At 43.2% G+C, this 26,591-nt stretch overlaps 1 protein-coding gene across 1 annotated transcript in view; it reads right to left on the bottom strand.

The window, feature by feature from the left end:
- Positions 1–26,591, bottom strand: part of LGR4 (leucine rich repeat containing G protein-coupled receptor 4) — a 57,950-nt gene that overhangs the window by 14,155 nt on the left and 17,204 nt on the right. The window contains exons 2-6 of the mRNA XM_075280854.1: positions 20,281–20,352; positions 10,849–10,920; positions 9,656–9,727; positions 2,298–2,513; positions 1,150–1,221 (exon numbers count right to left, since the gene is read on the bottom strand). Of these exons, the coding sequence (XP_075136955.1) occupies positions 1,150–1,221; positions 2,298–2,513; positions 9,656–9,727; positions 10,849–10,920; positions 20,281–20,352 (504 nt within the window). The remainder of the gene's footprint in view (positions 1–1,149; positions 1,222–2,297; positions 2,514–9,655; positions 9,728–10,848; positions 10,921–20,280; positions 20,353–26,591) is intronic.

The raw sequence follows: 26,591 nt of genomic DNA on the forward strand, positions 1-26,591 counted from the left end.
TTAACAAGTCAAGAGGAACAAATGTGTTTCAGCTTGACTTGTAACACATCTGATACAGCGGAATTACAGCTCTGCAAACTGACAGGTTAATGGGGAAGATGAGGGCTACACGGCAATATCTAGTTGTAGTTATATGATATGCCATTGCTATTATGGCATCAACATATTCCACAGCGATGTACAGAGATGTCACCATCAGTCCCTGTCCGCAAGGGATCACAGAACTAGAATAGGGGGATGCATGATGCAAATAATTGCAAACTTCTCAGGTCAGGTTTTATAAGTTTGGCTTGAACTGGAGGTGCCATTATACTCTGGGCTCATCTTCCTTCACCTGTCTTGGGCTCCCTGAGGTCTCTCACGTGTCTTCCAGTCTGCTGAGTAATGTCATCAACCCCAGAAATATTGCTGAGGTCTGTGATGGTGTCCCATGGGGCACGCCGACATCAAGACGCTTTAATGCAAGCATCAAAATATTGTCACACCCCACAGCGTTCAGCAAATTTTGTAAAATTTGCAAAGACCCTGGTTATGACCCAGTTTGCTCAGCTCTACTCACTATTTTACAGCCCTATCTCATAGACATGCATACGAGCACCTGTTAACATGAATGCACACATTACAACTTCTATGGTATAATATTTGCAAAATTGCAACAATGTATTTACAAGTTTTTGGAACGTGAAAATAAATAAATAAATCTAAGACATACAAGAGGTAAATAAAATTTCATTATATTTCTCCGCAGAAAAGGGAAAACTGGATTTCTGTGAATCTCATTCCTCACTGACCCGATGGTGAAACATCTGACGGTCCAAGGACTCCTTGGTATTTTCCGAGAAAGGTCTTGAAGGAAGTCAGCCACATCTCCACACACACACACACACACACACACACACACACACACACACACACACACACACACACACACACACACACATTAAAGGGAATGCTAAAGTGAAGGCTCTGGTGATGAAACCCATCCCTGGAGTCCCATACCCTGAAGTAACAGATCTATAATGAAAGAAGTATGCCCTGACACAATGTACAGCCACCCGCCCCTCATGCCAGCAGCTCCTTAATCCCAGGAAAGACTAAGCCTATGGATAAATATTGCAGAAGTAAAGGGCAGGTTAAGCAGATACTCACAGCGCCTCCAGACTATCCAGGCCATCAAAGCAGTGAGGAGCCAGAGACTTGATTTTATTGTTGTGAAGGTGTCTGGAAATGATAATGAAACATCTGGATGAATAAAAGGAACCAAAGAATTCTAATTCTGTATCCGGATAATAGATATAACAAGACTATAATATAGATGGGTAGAGGGAGTGAGAGAGGGGGCAAGGAAGAATCAGTGAATTAGGGAGACCGTGAATGATAGAAGGAGTGGGAGAGGGGGAAGAGAGAGAAAGAAAGAGTGAGAGAGACCATCAGTGATAGAAGGAATGGGAGAGGGGAAGAAAGAATCAGTGAGAGAGACCGTGAATGATAGAAGGAATGGGAACGGGAGAAGGGGAGAGAGAGAAAGAAAGGGAGAGAAAGATAAAGAACGAACAAACAAACAAACAAACCAGTGAATGAGAGAGACTGTCAATGATAGAAGGAATGGGAGAGGGGGAAGAGAAGGAATGAATGAACGAATCAGTGAGTGAGAGACCATCGATGATAGAAGGAATGGGAGAGGGAAGAGAGAAAGAGAAGAGAGAGAAGAAAGAAAGAAAGAAAGAAAGAAAGAAAGAAAGAAAGAAAGAAAGAAAGAAAGAAAGAAAGAAAGAAAGAAAGAAAGAAAGAAGGAAAGAAGGAAAGAAGGAAAGAAGGAAAGAAAGAAAGAAAGAAAGAATGAATAAGTGAGAAAGAGAGACCGTTGATGATATAAGGAATGAGAGAGGGAGGAAAAAAAAAAAAAAAAGAGAAAGAAGGAGAAGATCGAGAGAAAGAAAAAGAAAAAGAAAAAAAGAGAATCAATGAGAGAGACCATAGATAATAGATGGAATGAAAGAGGGAGAAAAAGAGAGAAAGTAAAAAAAAAAAGAAAGAAAAAGAAAAATGTAGCAAAATAAAAGAAAAAAACCCAAAACAAACAAGTAATGTGTAATAGAATTATAAGTGAAAGCCAATGACAGAATATGAGAGTGTGAGAGAGTATAAGAGACGCTAGCAGTATGAGCGTATATGTAGCAGAATCCAGGCTGCCATACACCACAGAATACACAGGGGAGCCGCAGAGCAGCACAAGCCCCGGACTCTTCCACAGCGTTTCTAGGTCCAGATTAGTAATCCCAGCAGCAATTACTTACAGAACCACCAGGCTGGAGAGATTGGAGAAGGCATAATCCGGTATGTGAGAGATTTTGTTGAGTGCCAGTGTTAAGGCCTGCAGGGACGGGAGATTGCTGAGTGGACGGACAGGCACCTCCGTTAAGCTGTTGTCATCCAGCCATAGATGCCGGAGCTGCACAAGACCCTCGAAGCTGTCATCTGGCACACTGACAATGTGATTCGCGTCTAGTCGCCTGCAAGAGAGACATTCACTTTATCAGAACAGTTCAGTGAGAGTTTACCGAGCAGGAAGACGGGAAATAAATACTTTGAGGGGTTAAAAAAAAATTGGCAAACTGAAGGTCCCACCTGGTACGCCAACTTATTAGGAAATAGTAATAGTGCTCTGCTTTATATAGATAGGACACTGACTATAGAAGATTTAGGGAAGTAGGGGCATCGGCTGTCGGGAGAGGCGTCCCAACCCACACGTACAGTCCTGGTAGGTTCTTATTCTTGATATTTATGGACTGTCATTATTGATACATTGTTGCTATTTGCTCAATCATTCGTCTGTGCACAGTCTTAGTGCATACGTGTTGCCCGTTGTCTTGCATATCATTCCAGAATATGTGGAAGACGCAACCACCCCGACCAATGTCTGCACCACTGACAGTATATTGTTCTTCACCTGCTTGGTCCCCATGTGCTGCAGTTTTAACCTCCTGATCTAGAGAGGTCATTAGCGTCACACCCATCTATAAATGACCTATCGGCTCTCTGGATGGATTTGTTTTAGTCAATACATGGATTCCCTAGGATATTGCACTTTTGGAGAACCTTTTCTTGCTGTTCCTCCATTACTCCTCCTAGAAATTTTGGAATAAATTGACAACTGGGTGTTACCATTTTTTTGGGTGGTGACTGCATTGTCCAATCAATGCTGACAGTAACTGAGTGTGCAAGGATACCCCCCCACCCTTGAGAAAGGGAAAGGTAATGCTCAGTTGTCAGGCTTTTCTTCTGCATTGATCACTATGTCAATAGACGGGGTCTCAAATTTTTTTGCATCTGTTAAACGGATATGCTGAACAGTAACACGGCCAAAACCTCCTCTAAATAAACAGATGGTGTTCGGAATGATTTTTGGAGATCTTTTCACTACACTTCATTTCCCTGCAGCGCCACCGCAGGTAAAATGAAGAACTACATGACCACCAAGTGAAGTCAATGGGGTCCTCCAGAGTGAGAGCTGCTCTTTGTAGTCTCCTTATTGCTCATGAACAGGAGACCCTGCTCTATTACCCCAGAATTCCCTAACAGAGGAGTGAGGGGCAGAGTTTCTGAAAATAGTTTTTTCTGATCTTGACAATACCTTTAAAAGGTGGAGGCGCTCAGTTATGGAGAAGTGAATTGTCTTCATTTAATTCAGTGCATTCTGTAGTAAAAAGCCAATAAACAGAATGTTCGTCAGAAAACCGTGCGCCGACTTCAAAGAAGCGCCCTACAAACACATCAGGAGGCGTCCTGCCCCGGCGCGGCCCCTCCGCTTCACAACAAGCTGTTTATGTGTGTTTTGGAGCCCAAATAACATCAATGGAGCAACGTCCAAATCATCATCATTCAGTAGAGATCACAGCAACGTTACGAACAAAGAGCTAAAGCTCTAAAGCGGCGCCCCACCTAGGCTATCGCGTTACCCTGGATGTTCCAATTAATCCTCAGTTACGGGATACTTTGTTCTCAAGCGCAACTTCATCATTTCCCAGTTCAAAGAGCCTGGGGTAAGGCCTCTCCGGTCTGAGAAGGGTTAAATCGGAAACGCGGGCCAATGGCCCTGTCCCAGAACGTAGGTTACACTTAAAATTGACAGGTTCCCTCCTAGTTAAACAGAAAACACCTGCATTTGGCTGTCAGGTTGGTGATGAATGGCTGCGCTGCCCAAGCATTAAGCTTCTCATAACAAAGCGGCCAGGGATCATTTACAGATCTCCAATCTTTCGCCTTTCTAAGTTGCCGTCAGCTGAAAAATGAAGATGGAACGGACAACAGTTGCAATTTCGTTCCTTTCAAAAAAGAAAAACAAAAGCCGATGACTGTGGCCATTATCCGCCCTGTCTCCGGGAACGGATGAAATCTGTGGAACAGCTGTAGACATGTTGGTTTTACTGCTTTGTCGGAGGTAAATGGAAGCTTACAGATTTGTCATCCATCTTATTCGGAGTGTGAAGTCTACGTGATTTATGGATTTTGGCAAAAAAATATTTGTCTTCTATGAAAAGTTCCTTGTGGACGGTCATAGACAGGAGAGGACATGGATTATCTGGCTGGCAGAACTCCGACGAATTTACCATTAGCCTACGTAACCAAAAGGGCGCAAGTCTACAATGAGATCAACATAAGCCTCTTGGAGACATCTACGGTGACGTTTACCTTGGCGGAAAGCCAGCTATAAACTGTAGACACCTCTCTCTGCCCCAACAACCCCATACACATTGACGGGGATGGACTGGGAGTCCTTGCCAGACCCCTCTGAAATCCCCCTCCATCTAGAGAGTCCACCAACATACACTTTGGACGGTCGGCCAAACTTACCGATATTGGTCAATACCTATCTAACGTTCACGGACAATTTAAGACTTTTCCATGTTCCGAACCCACCATCCAAAACCACACTAGAGAAGAAGTGGACAACAGAGTCTAGGTCGCCAATGAAGAGACGATTCCAAAGCTTGGTCAAAGTGACAGGGTTCTCTCAAGTCCATTCATACTCTCCCATCCTTGGTGCACCGTCGTAAAGCCCCGATCCCCCTGACATGTCACCATAACCTCACCAGCAACTTCCGAGGCCAGGAATGAGTCGTCCAGTGAACAAAAAGTAGACGGTGGAATTCAAAAACATTCAAAAATACTGTCAAATACAACCCGCCCCTTTAAGTGCTTAAGAGTCTAGTGGGCAGTCGCACTCCATTGGTGGAAGCATTTCCTCTATGAGCATGCATTCACAGATTAGGACCGCCCACTGGACTCCTAAGCATAATAAGAGTCAACAAAATACAAAGGGATATTAAATCCTTTCCCAGAAAACGATATATCAAACTGCTCAGCTCCTCCAGCTTTATAACCTTCTGCATGTTCATCGTGAAGTCTCACTAAACAATGAAGGCAGGTGATAAATTGCAACCACTGACTACTCCGCCCATCGTCTACAGACTATCCAGGACAGCCACAAGGAGAACTTTGCATTCTTTGCTCTCCTAAAGAGTATATCACATAGAAAAGCCAATTCTCTTCCCATCAATCCTCCTGTCACTTTGACAAGTTGCTTGAAGGCTTCTGAATGTGTCAGAATGATTTTTACAATATCGATACGGTGAAGATACGCTGAAGATCCGCTGTTGATGCAGAGCAGTGACCTGAGAGATGACTCCCCTTACGTCATGACACCTGCATGCCGCTTACCTAATGCAAATAAATAATCCTCTATCCATGAATCATTTCTCCCTCCACAAGAGAAAGGAGTATTTAAACAGAGGTGCATTAAAACATCTCGGGATACAAAAGGCCCCCAGGCTCCGTCAAAAACCAACGAGAAAATACCTGTCCCTCTTTGTCCTCTTATTCCAGATCTATAAACCTCCCCCGAAGATCAAAAGGAGGATTTTCCGGTGGGATAAACTCATCAAACGTCAACGAAATGCCTTCACTGTAGACAAGCAAGAGGCAGCCCGATGACCTAATGCCAAGAAGATGAAGTGGTGGAGCTGGAGGTCCACCCTTGGACCATCAGAGGTATGAAGAGGACTTGACGACTATGATGGTCTCCTATAAAAGATTAGTCTAGTGCAGACAATGTGGAATTCTTCTTCTTAGGATAAATTAGAGCATCTCTGACAAATCTGAAGAAGGGTTCAAGGTGTCCTGGAACGTGTTTTGTTCAAAGGGTCTAACCACGACTAAACTATTATAAGAAGAAGACTTCCACATGGCATAGGGCCGACAAAATGGTCAATGTATTGGCCAGATTTATCAACTTGAACCTGGCTCAGCTAAACTAAACTCAGCGAGTCTGTTCTGCTAAGTAGCACTTGGCTCGGTAAGTCTAGACCCGAACTCCTCCACCATGGGAACTGGTCCTTACCATTACCGGAAGCCAATGATGTGTGAGGTCATTGACAACAATGGTGGAAAGCAACGTCCACTGACCTTTGTTCTGCTCAAATTAAATGGTAAAAAAGGTAGAACTCCCTCAGTGTAGCAACCACACCTTGTGATGGGCATTTGACCCTCTCAAACCAGTAATGACCTGGACACCCTAAAATTTACCAGGCTCTTGCGCCTGCAAAGGCAAAGCAGTTCTCTATCCAATCCACCAAACGCCATCCAGGGTCTCTGTTGAAGAGAGTCGTGGAGCAGTCACTAAATTGGAGTCAGACAAATCCTTTACGGTGCCTTCACGCTCAGTTTTGTGCAATTTTTGATGTCATTTTTGGAAATCACTCGGCATCAAAAACTATAGTGCTGTTTTTCAAGTCATGGATAGGATGGAGTTTCCCAAGTTATAGCTCTTAAATATTATGGATTTAACAAACAGTCTGCACCCCTAAAAGGGATTATAATGTCAGTTCTACAGACTGGATAGTCTAGGACTAATCTCCTACGTGGCCAAACCCTGCGGTCACCCATTTCTGCACCTTTTATGAGCGTATTTGGACTTCTCATTTTATTTACTTTGCTCCCCAAAAACAAGGGGAAGAGTTAACTAGGAGAGAGATCTCAGTCATTTCCATTGTGTACTCAACGGTTGTTGCTTGGCAGGAGGTTCAGTAGCTGAGCAAACATCAAGACCTCTAGGAGGATTTGGTTTAGATCAGACAACCTGGTAGGTCTTGTGGAACACAACCCAACGTGCCAAACCTACCAACATGAAAAAGTTGGCTCCATATAGCCCTATGAAAATAAAAACACCGTCTCGCTCTAAACAAAAGCACCTTTCAGCAGAACACGTTCTCGTAGGAGACCAGGGATGTCAAGGTGTTTGGACAGGAGGAAAAGCAGAAAAACATTGGCTAGGAGGGAACAGGCTTAGTCGGAATGAATTATGAACGTCTTATACAACAGGAAGGATTAGGATTTGCAGAAATGGTTGGTAGACGTCATGTCTAAAGTCCTTGTTCTGCTATTAATTTAAAGGGATCCGTGATCTTCTGACATCACATCCATGTGTACAACGCCGAGATCCCTTACTCGTACCCAAGATATTTTAATCACAGGACGTCTCCGAAAAGCTCCCTGGGGTTATATCTGAGCTCTAAAGGTCCCCAAACAAAAAGTTGTTAAACCACTGGTGGACTCGGAAAATTATCCCATCTCTACCAATAGTTGAGGGAAACCTGTTAACTATTAAATGCCCAAACCTATTGTCCTTGGGGAGGTAGGCCATTGAATGGTGGTGGAGTCGGGGGTTGTCCACTTGACCTGGCAGCTTGGGGCAACCTTAAACAGTGCTGTACCTCCTTTAGAAGAAGATCGTGGTCCCAATACATATATGATTTTCCACCACATCCATTCCATCTCAGAAGAACATTTTTGCACAGATATCTTCCATAAAGTTTTGAGAGCAATCCAAGTGACATACACACCGAACTAGAAGCTAAAGGAGTCATCCGACACCAGCACAAAGTTGACCACATTCCTATTTAAAGGGATCTTCCAGTCCATCCTCCATACAGAAAACCACACCTGTCCATGGGTTGTGTGTGGTATTACAATTCAACCCCCAATGGAGACACAAAATACGGCCCATGGACAAGTGTGGTGCTGTTTTTGGAAGAAAGTGGCCATATTTTTATTTTTTGCCGTTTGTGTCCTCGAGCCATTTTTCTTCTTCATCAGGATGAAGGCATCAAGGCTTCGGCATCATACATACGGCTGAGTGTGATTTAGTGTCCATAAAATACGGCTCAGTGTTCAGTTTTTGTGATCCGTGCTATATGTCCACAAAAACGTGGCTCTCTAGGTAAGTTTTCTGCAAACATGGATATCACACGGATTACACCCGTACTTTGCTTGCCGTGTCCCATAGCTCTTGCTGCAAACACTAAGCAGAATAGGACATGCTCCATTTTGTGGCAAGGACTTGCGGCCCACATATAGAACCATGGAAAACACTGTAGTGTGCGTGGGTCAGGGCAGCCCACTGAAATAGCACATGGTCGTGTGCAGGAGGATCCCACATTTTCCCAATGTTTGCCCTTTGGCCAATGCCCATCTCTCCATAGCCCCCTATACACACCTGGTTCAGCTTTCCCTCAGAACAAAGGATCGGACATGTAAAAAACACATCTGCCTGATCTTTCTCTACCCTGAAGAGGGTCAGGGGGCCACATATACAGTACAGGGTCGGTCAGTCCCAACGTGTTCAGTCTACCTGAATGCCCAGGGCCAGCCATAGCACATTAAGGGTGCTGCTGTCTATAGAAGGCGGCACTATATATAATATATACTTCTACCCAAAGCTACAATTGAAACGTTTCTGCCACAGACAGCGATGATCACTGCGGGGACACAGAAATAGATCTTCGCATAGATTAAATTATAGTGTTTAGTCGGTCTGGAAACCTCACAAGCGTCTTCCATACTCCAAATGTACATTCTAAAATGGGAAAGGGCAGCGCTCCGCCACGGTCAGGACGTTTATTTATTCTACGGCAGCCTAAATCCAGACGCCGTGTTATTTGCGCTTCCACGCCGACGACAGTCGCTGCACACAACACCCTCTGTTACCATAATGAAGAGACGGACACGTAAATCAGGAGAGTTAAAAAGGGGGAGGTTAAATTAAGCTCCGGTATAAAGCAGAGCTGCTCCCTCATGGGTTACCCATGGCAAATCTGTAATTGGTGGAGTCTAGACTCTTCGGAGTAATTTTAGCAGCGGAGTTAACACCGTCATTGCCACAGACGGTGGAAGAGACAAAAAAAAAAAAAAAAAAACAGGCGAGAGTTTTCTCCTTCACACATCATCATCAACATGCAACAATGTATCAGAACATCAAACATTCTAAGGCTCTGTTCATGTATTAAACAAGTGTCAGATTGATGAGAAGAATGGGACCACCAATGGACTTGCATGACCAGCGCTCCATTCACTTCTACGGGGATGCCAGGACTAATCTCCGGCCATGACCACTGCCTATAGAAGTGAATGGAGGACCAGTCATGGTACACGTATGCCGGATGTATCTATAGACCCCACACACACTCGTATTATATCAGAAGAGTATCCTATGCTGATATACCGCCATGTGTCATAGCCTTCCATCAGAGAATACTCCCATCATAGACCAACAAAGCCCAACCTATTCTTATTCACGTAATACATATAAACCACTTACAGGGACTGTAGGGATCCCAGGACCTTCAAGGCTTCGCTAGGAACAGTCTTCAGCTGGTTATTTTGGAGAGTCCTGCAAAAACCATAAGTGAGACAGATTATTATGATCGCGGTACTGGCAGGAGATCTCTGGGGTCATGAATGGTGAAACCTGCGATGGCTCAGACAACGAAAGTCCTTCCTTAAGATTGTAATAACCAGAATAAGAAACTGAACTAGCGCTGAATCCTTATTTGTACTCGTATTTGTCAATGTCCGGGAGGCTCCCAAAAAATGGGCGACTTCCCAAAGTCTTGGAAGAGTCAGACATGTTGAAGTTCACCATTGTTGGTACCGGGCATTGCCATACATCCCTTTCCCAACAACACATGGGCCTATTCATCCCTTACATGGGTCATCGTACAGCCTATGTAGGGTTATAGGTTGGACTTGATTGGCTGATGTCTTTATCCAACCTCATCTACTATGTAACTATGGAGCGGGTCCTATACGGTTACATTTTTGTGGCCATGTGGGTCGTCCAAGTGGGGCTCCGATGTTCCGTTTCAATTATACAGTCCAAGCCCAATGGTGCTCGGTGAGGGTGCATTCACACTGAGTAAACGCTAGCTTATTTTGTAGAGTAAAATTACACTTGTAAATTTTGCTATCCCATTGACTTCAATGACATTTTACAGGCGTATTTTTTTACAGGCGTATTTTTTACAGGCGTATTTTTACACTTGTAAAAAAATATCATTGAAGTCAATGGGATAGCAAAATTTACAAGTGTAATTTTACTCTACAAAATAAGCTAGCGTTTACTCAGTGTGAATGCACCCTGATATTGGAACGGGATGGAACACCGCACGGAACTAAACGAATCATGGAAGGCATTCAGATGACATTATGAGGTCATCCAAAAATCGGCACCCACCTGGCCCGCACAATCGGTCATGTGCATGAAGCCTAATACAACCACAGTCAAGTAGAAAACAGATGTTGTCTTTATATAGTTCATTGCTAAGGATAGAAACAATCTCCGGCCAGGACCACGAATATCAGACATCATTTATAATGGGGGGGGGGGCAGTGTCACAGGAGGACAAGCGCCCCCCCCCCCCCCCGGGTCTACGAGGGTTAAAGGGAAAGGCTTGCTGTGCTGACGGAGCCGGGCGAGCATGTAATTACTAACAAAACTGCACAATTACTTACAGAACTTTGAGTTCTCTCAGGCCAGACAAGGCCATGGGATGGATGAAAGAGAGGTCATTGCCCGCCAGCCGCCTGGAAGAAGAAAAAGCGCAAGAAGCATTAAGACTGCGAGGGGAAAAAAAAATTAGATAAAGTTTATTAAGAATTTTCTAAAAATGAGATACTAAAGTTTTTAAAAAAAAATTGTGAGCCATCGCTAATTGATGGAAAATGTCAATAAGAGACACAGACATTGTAGAGTAATGAGACCTGGAGAGGACGGCCAGAACACGCAGACAGTGGCGACAACGCGCAGACAATGGCGACAACACGCAGACAATGGCGACAACACGCAGACAATTGCGAGCATACGCAGACAACGGTGACAACACGCAGACAACGGCGAGCACTGGACACCAGTGCAGTTTTTTTTCCCCCTGGTTATCCTGCCAGCGGTCGGTAATAATGGCGACATAGTTTAGCCGCGACATCTAAAGGGCCTCATTATTATGAACCTCCCAACGAATATTGAATCGCCTCAGCCATAAACTTTCACCATTTTAATTATATGTACAAATTTTTTTTATATATACGGTAAGCCCTGAGAAATTCTCTCTTCACTTTCCCATTGTATTAATCATTAGTACAGCATGTATTAAAAAAAAAAAAAAAAAAAAAAAAAAAGATTTTTATTTTTATTTTAGAAGCATACGGAAGAAAAAAACAAAAATTGCCACAAAAATCACTAACATTGTCTTATTTCAGTCATCACAGTTGGCCAGTGGAAATATCTGATCAAACTATATAAAAGAAATCTAATCTATGGTTAAATTAATTTGATTGAAATTCAGCATGTTTTTTTTTTTTCCAGCAGAAAATGAGTAACCTATTTCTATGCCTGTTTTTTTTTTTTTTTCTCCTTCTATGGAGGCACAAAAAAAAAATTAATGAATAATAATAATAATTAATAATAATAATAAAAATAATCATAATAATAATAAATCAGTAGAAAACATTTCCAACACCTGTAAACTAGATTGTATAAACCTGATTTACTTGCTTGGACGCAGGCTTAGGATTCCGGCAGGTATTTTTGACTAAATCTGCAGCAGATAATTTTGTGTTCACATTAAACCTCTAACACGCGCCTACTGTTCAGACGGTCCCACCACTTTTTAGGGCCTGGGCCAAAGGGGCTCCCAGCACTAGATGGTTTCCCCTTCGGTCGGGTTCACAAGGGGTTTTTTAGGCTGGATTTTGACGCGGAGGCCACCTCAGAATCCAGTCCAAAAATGGCTGGCAGTGCACCAGCATCCAGTTCGAATGGGCCTAGTCGGAAGGGAGGTGTCGCACCGCGGACGCTGCAGTGGATTCCGCGACAAGAAAGAGCAGGTCGCTTCATTTCCCTGCAAGTGGCACAAAATTGGAGAAAAGAAGTGAACAGCTCCCATTGAAGCTAAAGGGAGGCGTTTTTTTGTACTGGATTCTGAGGCGGATTCTGTATCAAAATTTGGTCCAAAAATCCCCATGTGAACCCAGCCTTACTCCACCGGGAGGGTCTTCTACCCCATAAGCCCGGATACCATGTTCTGATGACTTTGGGCCGCCACTTACGGTATTTGTAGCCCTACAGACGTTACGGTGCAGTTTTGGTTGCATCTCTTAGGGTCACTTTATAATGGGGTGATCCAAATTTAGACTTAGATAGAAAAACTTCTGAGCAGAGCTTCTCTCTCATTTCTTTGTAGACAATATTGACTATTTCAGCATTCCTTGCACATTCTTGCGATTCTCAGCCCACATCTATAATTGCCCCCAAATTGGGTATTATCCATGAGCTAATCCCAATGCTACAGATCGGAGTTTCCAGGTGATGTCTCGATGTTAAGGGTTTAATATGAAGAAGAAAACAAAAACTTCTGCCTGGAGGCCACGAGAAGTCTCATCTTCCGTTTCCTCAATCCTGAAGGCATTATTTATATCATCCAAAGAGCTTGTGTCTAGTGCTAATAGTGCACATCCCCTCCCCGCCTCTAATTATGAGGTTCTTGACCCTTATAAGCAGTAAGTCCGTCAACGGCCCACGAATATTTGGCAGGCATGTTAGAAAAACCTCTCGCATACTCGGCCAGTTGTATCCTGTTTCCTGGAAGCGAGCCAAAGTGAGGAGAAGCGGATGCCGGCTGAATTGCTCTTCTCTGTTAGTTGGTTTAGCAGGCTGAATAAACAGGAGTTGCCTTGAGGTAGGCAGTTCACCTCTGCTTAAAGTCACGCAACGTCTCTCGGTCTCAGCATGTTCCAGCTCTCACCACCAAATAGTGACATTAGATGTTTATTGTGGGGAGACGGGATTTACCTCCATCTGTATCAGCCCTGTTATGTCTAGAGCCCAGGGATGGGAGCGCCATCTCGTAGTCAGTGTTTTATGGATAGTATTACCAATCATTTTTGATACATAGTGACCTCTTATTTTCTCCTGCTCCTATTCCTTTTTTTTGCAAAACTGCCACCAGCTCCCCAGACCATCTTATAGTAGTCCGAGACCCCTCCCGTACCAGAAATCTCCGGTTATAATGGATGAACTCCAACACACTGGGTCAAAATTTTAGTAAAATTGTCGATCATTCGCGTAAAAGAAACCTCCACGTTATGTTTTTGGAAACGTTCCCTTTCATCCATAGCCATCTTGAGTGGCAGAGTCCAATCCATACACCATGGGGGTGTCTCCTATTGGCCACCATGCAACACAATGGGTCAAAATTTTTGTAAAATTGTCGATCAGTCATTTGCATAAAAGAAACCTCCACGTACTGTTTTTGGAAACGTTCCCTTTCATCCATAGCCATTTTGAGTGGTAGAGTCCAATCCATACACCATCGTGGTGCCTCCTATTGGCCACCATCCAACACACTGGGTCAAAGTTTTTGTAAAATTGTCGGTCATTTGCATAAAAAACTTCCACATTATGTTTTTGGAAACATTCCCTTTCGTCCATAGCCATCTTGAGTGGCAGAGTCCAATCCATATACCATTGGGGGTGCCTCCTATTGGCCACCATCCAACACAATGGGTCGAAGTTTTTGTAAAATTGTTGAGCAGTCATTTGCATAAAAGAAACCTCCACGTTCTGTTTTTGGAAACGTTCCCTTTCGTCCATAGCCATCTTGAGTGTCACAGCCCAATCCATGCACCATCAAGGCTCCTCGCTATTGGCCACCATCAGGTGATCTTCGCTGCACTTGTCCCGTTATTTACTTTACTGCGGGATCGGAGGAACTTGCTGTTGAACACCAGATGTAAGAGCAATTAGCTGGCAATTATGAGCACATCCCCTCTCTAATAGCCATGTAAATTGTCAAGAGCTGGCCTGAGACGTTCCCTGGCGGCCCCCACCTTTTCGCAAGGAAAGGAACCATTCAGCTTGTGCTCAGTTTACCGTGTAAAGCGATCTCGTGTTGGCAGCCTGGTGGCGGGGATTACTAGGTGTGCCACATTTTAGCACTTGTCTGATTCTGCATTCAGGAAAGGGCTTGTGATATTTAAGCCTTGGTGCAAGCAAAGCCTGGACCACACAGAAAATGTTTATCGGGAAGTAGGACAAGGAGAAGAAAACAAGCCGGGAGGAAGGACACGGTGCCGAGAAATGCACATCGAGAAGAGATTACTGGTGTTTGTTGATCTTTGGAGATCGCCAGAATCTGTAGGATAAGACGTCCCATACTATACACACACACACACACACACACACACACTAGTGGGCGTAAAGCCGATAGAGCAGACAAAAACCGGGTGCAGAAAACAAAAATTCCCCCGTATCGATTTTCTATCTCTTGAAGTTGAATTGATACAATTAGAAATATTAGTTCTGAGTAACTATGAGCACACACATTGGTGCACCAGAATTCGGTTCATCTATATAGAACTTGTATGTGCAGATATTTCATCTGTACTCCGTCCTGTTGCTCCCTCTTATAGCAGCGGCATACAGAAGGTTCACTACAGGTTCCAGCATTACTTCTAGTGCATTGGTACTTTCTAACAAATGTGTGCCCCATACCTGTTTAACTATATGTCTATACGATTGCATATCAGCCATTGAACCTCATTAAAGGGATTAAGCAGGGCTACAATGTTGAGACAAACTTCCTTTTTTCAAGAAGTGACACCCAATGGTTAGGGCTACATCTCAGCCCCTTTTATTTGAATAGGATTGAGCTGTACCATGTGACCAATGGAGGAGATATCACTTCCTGAGAAGACGAAGTCGGATACTTAAGTTTTGTACTCCTCTATCTTTTGTACTCCTCTATCTTTGGTTCTCCCAATCAATGGAGTAGCAGGGAAGATACTGAGCCTACTTTTCCATCAGTCCTCAATTCTCAGGACCATTGGGTTCCCATTAGTCGGACCACCACCGATAATGAAATTATCCCCTATGCTATTAAAGGGGATCACTTCAGAACGTGGTACAACCACATAACAAATGGAAACGTGTAGTCTTGGTTGGAATCTCCATGGAGAACCAACGGAGAGCTGTGTGTATCCATGGTAAGACTGCAAACAAACTCAGCCGAGTCAGATTCTTTGTCTACTTTTTGGAAACTACTAAAATATATATAGTAAGTAATATATCTTGTAAGAATTAGGGCCCTGGAAAAAAAGTAAAAGACGATAACAGGACACAGTGCTGGTTTATGGAACCACTTGGGCTTCTGTAGACACCAAACTATGTTTAATTGGAGAAAAGTAACAACTTTGTGCCGAGGATTCCGCCTCTACAACACAAATTAAAATCACTTTGAGAAGCTTTAAAATAATTAGTAACCCAAACTCTTGTGTTCCCATCGAGGAGACTCATTACCTATATTACTAAGTGAAGAAACCCAAGCCCGGCTGTAATAAAACACTTAAGTGTCGCTATAATTTTGCAGCGACCCAGCTGAGTAATTTGCTGAACTATGAACGGGGATTAGCAGAACTGTGGCTGCAGTTTTAGGTTTCGGGAAGAACTATCTAACACCATACTTTGGCTGTTGAAGCTTCAGCAGGAGAGGAAGGGGCCAGGTCAATATTTCTAACGTGGATAAAGAAGCAAAAAATAATTCAAGGTTACATTAAAAAATTTTATTAGCACGCTTGAAGGAAAGTTAAGGAAAGGGATAGATGGGATTTTTTTTTTGCAATGCAAAGACGGATGCTTTAATCTTACAGGGAAAAGGACACCAGTAAAGCAACGCTGAACCTGTTCTCCATGTGGTAATCCCTTTTAAGTAGCCGCACCTTGTTTTGTGCTCCAAGATGGAAAGCATCAGGAGAACATGACATGTAGGCACCTGGCAGGACTAAAGATCAGTTTAGTATTCAGGAAAAACACAAGTTGAAGGTGTAAAGCGTAGAAGCATGTAATAAGTACACACTTGTACTTATGTTGGGCAGAAATAGCTGTGCACATATTGCGAAATTGAAGGCAAATATTGCAGGCACCATCATAACACCTCGTAGGTTGCGAGAACCCGACCTGATTACATGAACGTCTACCCCCGTCACTGCGTTGAACTGCTAAGCCTTGTGGAATATCAAGATACATTTCAGGTCCAGGAATTCTACCAAGGGTTGGCGTTTCATCTGATGTGGATCTCAAAGAAGTTGCATGGACACCAGGTGGTCTTCATGTAGGAGACATGGTCAAGAGGCGCTCAGGAGATCTCAGGATCACAATGAAACTCTTGTAAGCTCGAGGAGATTGGGAACGACTGGCAGGGAACCAGCTTAAGTCCAAAAAAATCCTACAGACATAGTGGACGAATTATACCCATAGCACAACCGGTAGATTCCCAACCATGGGGTGGAGGATATTGGGGACAATGGAGCTTAGCCCTTCTGGCAACATGGTGTCAATACAGACATAGTGGACGACTTCTACCCGTAGGACGACAGATTCCCAACCATGTTTTCGTCACGGTATTAAATTGAAAGAGTTCGTGCCCATCAAAGATTTATTCCAAGAATTGGTCACGTCAAAGAAAGTTTACCCAGAAATAGAGTTGGATAGGAGATGCAACGTCGTAGGAGAGAAGGCAGCGTAACCTGAATTAACCTGATATGTAAATGAGTCATAGGACGTGAAGGTGAAACCTGTAATTAATGAATCACGGACAGAAATATCAGATCACGTAGAAGCCTTAACTACTGAGCAAACCGGCTTATAAACCTTTACATATCCATAACTCTGGATTAACCCCAGAGAGCTCCTGACGGCCAACATTTACTGTGCATGCAATCTCTAGGAGACAGCAGTGGATGGTAAATTAGTAGTTCGATTTCCGAGCCACTATACCCCTAACCTGCTGATTTTTCGGGGGAGTTAATGTCACTGATCAGTTTCCGTGCAGTGGCCACATGATGGACGTCATTGGCCAGGTGACCGGTCGTCTTTAAATGATATAGAGCTGAATTGCCTTTAACTCTGCAGAGCTTGTGGTACCAGCACCATGGTGGGAAGGATGGAAGATCCCTAAAATGAGAAGATTCACTACAGATGAACTATGGAGCGAACATCTGGTAACTCTGATGGTCTCAAACATGGCGGATTATCAGACCGTAAATCTGTGCCGAATCGATAACCTGCCAAGAGTCCATTAAACGATTGCATGTTGCAATCTAAAAAGCTTTTAACATTTCTCTATTGTCTGCCCAAGAGGCTCTCGCTCATCTGGAAGCAATTTATGGATGTCTGTAAGGCTGCATCAGCCAAAACAGACACTCGGACCACCGGGAGTTTTGTGCTGCAGTGCAGGAGGCGCAACGTTAAGCAATAAACAGGACGGCACAGGGAAGTGGCTGGAAAGCAATGAAAAGCAAATTCTGGTGTTTGGCCACATTTCATAAGCCACACCTTGCTGGGAAGAGATAGAAGGAGTAGTCACGTGCGGCCAGGACCGATCTAAGAAAGGGACTTGACAAGGTTGTGCTTGATGTCTTATTATAGATCTAAGGATGGATTAGAAAGAAAAAAAGTCATAGATAACCTCTTAGAAGCTCAATGATGGCGTGATCATTGCTTAAAGTCACTGTCCACCTTCTGGAGACCTGCAAGACCTTGTATAGAGAGTTAAAGGGGTTTTCCAGGAAGAGAACATTGATGGAATCTGACGATTCTGACACCAGGGACCCCATGTAAAGAGGTCACCGCTTGACCTACACAGGTCACTGATGTCACAGAGCCTTGTCAAAATACCAGGCAAAGCCGCCATCCAGTACATAATCCAGCCCGACAGCGAAGAGTTCACTACACTTGACAAAGGGCAATATAAGCCCAAAACGTGTTGTGTATTTTTGGACTTTTATAAAGAAAGTTTGGTTATACCCGCGGTGATCCATATCTCCTGGTATACGGTACATGATGGCGTGGTGCTCATTACGTAGGGGCTGCATTGCTGGTTCCACCATAGTCTGGTAGCTTAGGCATCTGTCAACAAGCTTGCTGACTGTTTCTAAGGTCAACACCCTTTTTTGCGTTTCTTTTTGGGAAAGCCATATTGTGAATGTTACTCTGTACAAGACGGTTCCCATCCACATTGGTGGTTTGGAAGTTCCATCCGATCATGCAGAGCCATTCTTGCCGTAAAAATTATTGGACCCAATTGTGACCCTGTGGGATCCAACAAGGACCACTGGGATTGTACAATGAACTGGCACCATGGAAGCCACAATGCAGGTGTGAATATAGGCAAACTCAAGATAAGTAATACATTATTACAGTATATGGAGCTCAAAAAGTGGGACAAAGTCTTTGCACCCTATAAAATGTTCTCAGCCACATGGCAATGGCAAATAGGAATGGGGAGTTTGCCATGGTCACGGCTTGGGACATGGGTAGTGGTCCAACTGAAGACTTTGAATCAAGTCAAAACATCTAACCTGGGTCACTTGGTTACTTTTATATAGGAAGGGGCTCCTACAAAATAAAAATGACTCAAAAAGTGAAAACAAAGACATTTTCTACAATCTTGGAAGGGTCTTTTGATAATAAGCTGAACCCAAAGTGTTCTTTAGTCAAATATCCAGTTATAGCTATGGATAAACCCTGCAGTAAGTGTTGAATTTACCTGCAGCGCCACCACAGGAGACACTAAGTATTACATCATGTATATGCAACTCAATAAGTTGTCTGTGTAGGACAGGACAGAGCGGGTCCTCCGGAGATGTAGACGCTCTTCACTGTACTCGCAAGATGAGAATCCGGAACAAAGACCCCCACAATTTTCTACTGGGGTATACAAAAATGGATTTTCTAAACTAGGCAACCCCTTTAACATAACAAAAAGCATTTTTTTTTCCCTCCTCTCCCTGCTACAACTTCCGTACGTGCTCAGAGATTCGTTCCGCTAATAGATGTTAATTAAAAATTCCGCCCTCGTCACACCCTTTGTTATGCATGAAAGTGGATTTCTCACAACTCGTGTGATATTTCCAAACGATAGAACTAGGTCACATCAGTCCAGCTTGAAATTAACACCATGGCCGACTCCGCTCCCGTCCTTGAAAGGACATAAAAAGAGAACTGTAAGAGTCCACGGTTTGTCGTGTGCGCGGCGCGGTTTATAAATGTGCTAAATATCAAATAAGAAAATTTCTGCAAATTTCAACAGAATGAAGGAACTTTCTTAGAGTAGGTACGCATTGACAGGACGGGCTAATTGGAATCAGTTGGACAGGCAGCCTCTATATATACACAGCCCGCCGTTTACAAAGCTCCCACCCACTTAGATAGTGTAAACACTAATTCGTTTGACCTTACGCCATTTTGGAGACACAAAAACAGTGAAAATTGCTGCAACATAGAAAGTGTTACAATCCGTTACACTACAGCCGCAGAAATGTATCAGAATGAAAACTGAAACGATACAAAGTTATCGTTACGAAGAACAGACCCAAGGAGGTCTACAAGAAGGGGAAGAGGAAGAATTTGTGGGTCGAGCCGTAAAAATTGGTTTCTTTTTATCAACATTGCCTATACTAACCAAAGCAAGACAGTTAAAGGGGTGACCCAGAAAGATAGGTCTGCATTCTTCCAAAAACCAAGAGTCGGTAGGCGAAAGCACTGACTCTTGGCGGACAGCCATGGTCGGTCAGAAGCTATAAAGTTCCTCTACTCGCAAGTGATTGATTCCTATGAGTGTAATTATGTAACTACTTAAATCTACAATATTTGTATCATAATAAAATATCAGTATTTTATCTTTAAGCTGGGATCGACTCCTCAGCCTTGCCAAAAATCAACGCCACCCCTGTCCACAGGCGAGATGTGATATTGCAGCTCAACACCGCTCACTCCAATATGGCCGAGCAATGACGCAAACTGTGGATTCCGTGTTGCTGCCCTAGGAAAAATTTAGATTTATCTTCTAAGCCCCCCCCCCAAAAAAACCAAAACACACACAAGATACTTACAATTCTACAAGATAAGGCAATCCTTTAAATGCGCCTTCTGGTAACTTTGTGATGTTGTTCATGCTGATGTCCCTGAAAACAAACAGAACAACAAAAAATAAAAAATTTGAAAATATAACAAACTTTTCAGAATTTCAACACAGTAAATCTAAAGCTATATATAGATTTCTATAATAAAATACTGGACAGATTCATTTATTTATTCTTCCACTTTCCATGTGTGAGACGAAACAAGACAGACCATTAAAAAGGACAATAAGCCTGAATTAGGAGTTATCGACACTTTCTATAGTCTGGAATTCCAAGAGTAACCATGTCCACACTTATTGGGGCCCGTACACTCACAATACACTCATACAGCCAGCAGATATTCCTCCTCAGCCCCCATACACATGCACACTTGGCTTGACAGAGTGTCAATGTGTAGTCAATGGGGATAGGAAACGGCTGCACACCCCTGGCCATGGCAGATTGTCCCTGAAGACCAATCGTATGAAGCATTGAAATTCAATATGGATTCTTCTTTCGCCCCCAATGTCATTTGCTGGGGACAGCAGGAGGTCCCCAATAGTTGGCAGGACCTTCCGGAATTGGTGGGTTTAGCTGACTTATCTTGGAGGCTTAGACTCTTTTTGAGGTCTGTTCGGGTTCCAATAAGTCCCTTGTTTTGACTGCAAGAACAATGCTGCATGCTCGACTATTCTAGCCATCACAGATTACAGCACTGGAACGCAACGTCCCACCAAAAGGCCCAACAGACCCTTCCCATATGTTCACGAAGGTGAATTTCTGCTTAAGACTTTGCATTTTTTTTTAGACCAGACTCTGAATTCTGCCAACACAATTTTTTTTTTTTTTTTAAATCTGATTTTATTCCATTGAGCGCAAAGACTAGATGTCAGCAATCTGCGGACCATGAAAAAAAAAACAACACATAAGAACAGGGTCAGCTGTGGACAAACATATGTTCTGTATCTTAAATTAGTATCCAGTTATGATTTACAGTCCAAGTAAATATAGGGCTGCCGTGTTGAATTTAGTGCCAAGAAACCTAAATGTGTCAGAATTTCTGGTTTCCACATTGGCAGCAGAACAGTGCCAAGTCAGGACCAACACGAAAATTTCCAGAAGTACGTTTAGGGCAGCTCGGTTGTGCAACAAAGCCCTGGTAAATAACATTTTTGAGACATTGATACCAGTAGATTAGTTAACTGCAAATATCCAAGGGTCACCTTGGGTGACCAACAGAAAAAAAAGTGAATAAAGCTGGACACGGTACATTAGACTAGGATTTCTTCGCCAGACCAAAGATTGCACCTTAAAGGGTGCTGTGACGTGTGACTCAAAAAGATTGAGCATTGGTGGATTTTTTGTGGAAATGGAGGTTGCAGTCGTAGCCCCTGCAGGGTTGTGATGCAACTCCATTTATAGAAGCCATGGTGCAAAAGAGTGAACTGTGGTCGCACAACAGGAGTCCACCATGTAGCCCCAGCCATCTCCTGACCACCTCTACACACAGGCATGGACAACAGTGGGGACCCAGGTCCCGCACCACAGGATCCGCGCTCAATGGCCGGATGAGTGAAACGAAGAGTCCAAATGTTGTTAGAAGTAAAAATACAGTAGGTACAACGCGTTTCGGGCTCTAAGATAGCCCTCTCTCAAGTGCAAATTTACCAGGTCAAATCGGGCCAGACGCATGTGCAGTTACATAATCCGAACGTGGAGGGGAAAAGCTATTGCCAGATACCCCATAGCATAACAGGATTGGTAGGTTGCATCCAACAGCCCACCCGATCCTTCTCACCCAAAATATATGCCATAAAGGAAGAGTCAGAAGACTCTCAGACAAGTCAGCAGGTCCCACCAAAATAAGTGGCATCAGAAGACATGAACCTGTGGCCAGACCTCTCCGATACTGTGACACTTGGCCAAAGCCCAATACTCAAGTCTGTTGGTTACTACAAGAATCCGTCAACATCCAAGTGACGGACATCATCAGCTTAGCTGAGCTCGTGAGGTCCTCTCATCTGGATCACATTATTCTGGAACTTTTTGGGTTAAATTTTACATGACAGTGAACCAGCAGGTGAGGTTGGGAAATGTGAAGTCAGAAATTAGACTGAAGTTCTGAACATGGAAGGAGAATACAAGCTGCACCAGGAGTTCAGCACACAAGGAATCAAGATAGATAAAATGGATACAATTATTGCACATTCTATACCAATCTGTAATAATCTGTTACACCGTGTCCTTCACCAATCTCATCCAATGCACACAAAACCAAACCGCACATTCTCTAGCCAAAACATCTACTGCAATGGATTGGTCATGAGCCATAATGGGATGTCATTACTTCAAACTCCTGTGCACATGAACCCACATAATACACTAACTCTACTATCTATATACACACATATACATTAGGGAAGTTGTTTTCTATGGCCTGAGATAGCACATTTATCATCCACAGAGTTTGTTCCATTGACCTCAATCTTTTGGGTCATCTGCCTACCAGATAACTTCACGTTATTTACATTGAAAACCGATACAAAATATATAGAAAAACTCTGCCAGGAAAACTAAACCAGACGACCACATAACCCTAGAACAATACAGAACCTCACCAGTGGGCTGTAAACAAAGAGTTACTGTTATTGTTGGCCGCAATCCCAAATTCTCAATGCTCATCCTTGAACATTTTCACCAGCGTCCATCCTCGAGCCCGGTCCTCGACATAAAAATTGCACAGTCAAAAATAGCAGAGCATAGGTCATGGTCCTCTATCAATACTTCTCTTATCTACTCCGAGATGATCCAAAGAGACTACAGAGTCGACTTTTATCACGTAACACAATTTATCATGTACACTAGTCTTCTGGCACACAAAAAAAAATAGTCACTTTGTTCACTTTGAAAAGCAACAAGTGGATGGAGCAGGACGGGGATCAAGACGGGCTCAAGATGTAGTCAAAACCGACATCAACTCACAACTGGCTTGGGCTTCAATTCCAGCGTCCTGGACCTCTAAGAGGCTGGAAACTTAATCATTTTGGATCTCACCCCAACACACAAAGGGGTTGCACCAAAGCACCAGTTATAATAGATCAGCCCTTACAAGAACAAAAATTATAGCCAAAAAGTAAGAGCAAAGTAATGGTACCAAGGTGAGGAATAGACACGTTACGTAGATAGCGATGGCTCAGGGCGTTCCCTATAGACATTAGACAAAAAAAACAACCCGACACACGGCACCTATAAAGGTTGTGATATTTGGCAAGTGAAGGTACAATGGATTCATCCCTACGAACAAGACCTCGGTGTTAACCATAACCGGCAGGAGCCATGTCTTACGGCGAGACAGAAGGGATTGAACAATAACTTTTTCAGATCGCTTATAGTAAGCAATAGAAAATAAAAAAAGCAAAAAACACACAAAGGTCTTCAGCTGTTCCTCCTGCCTTGGCAATGACGCGTCAAGGTAACTGCTGCAGCCAATCATCAGGGTAGTGGTCAAGTGAGTGGTGTCAAGTCTATTGACCATCTCCTAACCCAGTCTTTGGCTGCAATGGTCAGAATCACAATAATGTTATTTGGTGGGTCCAAGGAACTGGTTGGGAGCCAGAGAACGCAACATGATACAAAGTATCGATGACCCCCACCCTCATCTACTGGATCTATCACCAATGAGACAGGTTGCACAAATGGAGCAAAAGAGGATCTGATCCAGTCCTAGTGAGCCACCAGCAGGTTCATTTTGATTTAGAAGTTTACTTAAGAGGGGACCACTAGAAATTTTTGATTAATCCAAAAAAAAAAAATATATATATATATTTATATATTATTATTATTATCATTATTATTATCATCATCATCATTAATAATAATAATATATTAATAAAAACCTATTAATCATAATAATAAATAATATTATAGTGAAAAATGCAACAATTCAAAGAAAAACTATAGTTTCTGGCACAAACTCGGAGAGGAAAAAAAAATTACACGGGAGAGAAAAAAACAAAACAAACATTAAGAAGTTTGGAAAAAGATAACTTATAACAACCCAGCATCCGTGTAGGCGCGCCGGCTTAGGCTTTGCCACTTTCAAATTAGACATGACGGTTTGGAAATGTCAAACTCTGGACGGAAATAGCCTGAAGTCACACAAGGAATACACAGTCTTAAAATGGAAAATATTCGATAAATTTGGCACTATTATTTTTGACTAAAAATATGTTTTACAAGTCCATAAAGAGCGGCTTATTTATTGCACTTGGGTCAGCCATTGTGTGTTGATGGGTTCCTGCATCCTGGCAACAGAGTCTCTTTTTAAATGCATTTATTTTTGTAGGAGGGCACGAGAATGTCCCCTGCGGGCCCAAAATAAGCCTTGGCTTCACATCTTAAAAACTGAAGCTGCCAGTGAATTTGGAAACGTGCGGTTCTCTTACGGTAGACGTTGCAATACTTTCCAAAATATCAAAATTTATTCTGCTGCTATGAAATGTATCTTTGGTTGCCAGATACTTTATAATTCTCAGGATCTGTCTTTAGATCTGACATTCTAGTGAAATCAGCAGGTTCAGGCAATGTCACATATGTGGGTAACTTGTAGTATTATAGGGTGATTAGTTACAAGAAAAAAGGGCAATTCTGTAACCGTGTGGGGTAACACAAACACACAACCTCAAGAGAGTTTTCTATGGCCGGGTTCACACCTGCACCTGGATTCTGTTTCCATCCCTGAAACTGCTTGAAAAAAGCGGAGAAACGTCCTGCAAGCCCAGTGGAAACTTGGAACAGCCCATTATAGTCCATGGGGTTAGTGGGTTTATGCAGATAAGTGGACTGGGTTTCCGTTCCTTGTGTGGACCCGAAGAACTGAATCCAAGCGCCAGTGTCAACCTAACGTATCACACAAGTGCAAAAAACTCAAAGGCCGCCCCACAAAAAAATGCACAAAGATCTAGTCTACCGCAAAGCCCAAGACTACAATTAAAATTTTCACAACTGTCCCAGCCAGAAGGCTGTACAAAAACCAAGGATCATAATCCCAAAGCTTAGGCAGACTCATCCTCACACTCCGGTGTTCCACCTAAATTCTCACCCCCAAAGGAGCCTACAACTGGTCTGCAGAAGTACAGGGGGCTCAAGCTTGCAGGGAAAATGAGTACCTATAGGGCGCCACACAAAATTCATGCCCCTAGACCTCTGGATGATCCCAGGAGTGTGCTCACATCACTAGATTCCATGGACATATGAAAAAACACAAAGTGAAAAACATAATAAAAAAAGTGGAAGCACATCATGACAATGGCCCAGTCTTCCCACCAAATCTATAAAAGTTTCTCATTGCGAGGCCAGAAGGCCGGGCAAATAAGGTGTGAAAGCAAACATGTCTGCAAATATACCAAATACTCCTCAGAAGGATTCCACCCCCATGGACCTCGGGTACCCCAAGGTGATCAGACCTGGGGCGCTTCTGAAGTATGAAAGCCCAAAGTACATGACAAGAAAAAAGCATATCTTCCCATTGTCAATATGGCTACCAAGAATTTGGTCAAAATTGACAAAAAACACAACTGTTGTAAGCCTCAATTCTGAGAAGTATGGTAGAAAGCAGACGAGAACAAGGTACATTCTGTACCCCTTAGGAGCGGGTTCCCTTGTACATCCATTTTCATGGAGCCCTTGTACATTTCATTGTATTGAGGGACCGTCAGAACATTGGTCATGTGACTAGTCCTCATTTACATACAGTGAATTTATTGGAAAGAAAATTAGCAAAAATTAAAACAAAAAACACCACGGACAGTGTAACCATGAAGCTACAATGTTTCTGATTCGTACACGGTCCTTCGGCTGTATCTATCAGACCTAGCCCTGACAAGGATCACACAGACACAGAACCTTCTATAGATCTGGCAACAGAAATGTTCAGTTTGGAAAAACAAATTAGATTTTCAAAAATTCCGCGTGAAATATTTCCCATAGAATTCTGTTGAGTTCCAATAGGGTTAAAGAAGCATGGAGATGGCGGGGCGGACTCCACCCCGATCCATTACCCCAGCCAGCCTCACACTGAATGTCTTCCATTCACACCACACTCTGGAGCTGCAGAGGTTGCAGATAATGAATTCAGGGGTCAGGTATTTAAGATAAGACTCACATTACTAGACTAACAAGAGAGAAAAGAAAAAACACTAAACACCCCCTGGGAGAGAAAAGAGCAGAATCTTATTATTACAAATCATTCTCCGCAGCTTCCCTGGAGAAAGAAGCGGCTGCTTCAGGTTGGCGATGGCAGA

Source organism: Leptodactylus fuscus, chromosome 7, assembly GCF_031893055.1.
Source record: "Leptodactylus fuscus isolate aLepFus1 chromosome 7, aLepFus1.hap2, whole genome shotgun sequence".
Classification (NCBI taxonomy): Eukaryota; Metazoa; Chordata; class Amphibia; order Anura; family Leptodactylidae; genus Leptodactylus; species Leptodactylus fuscus.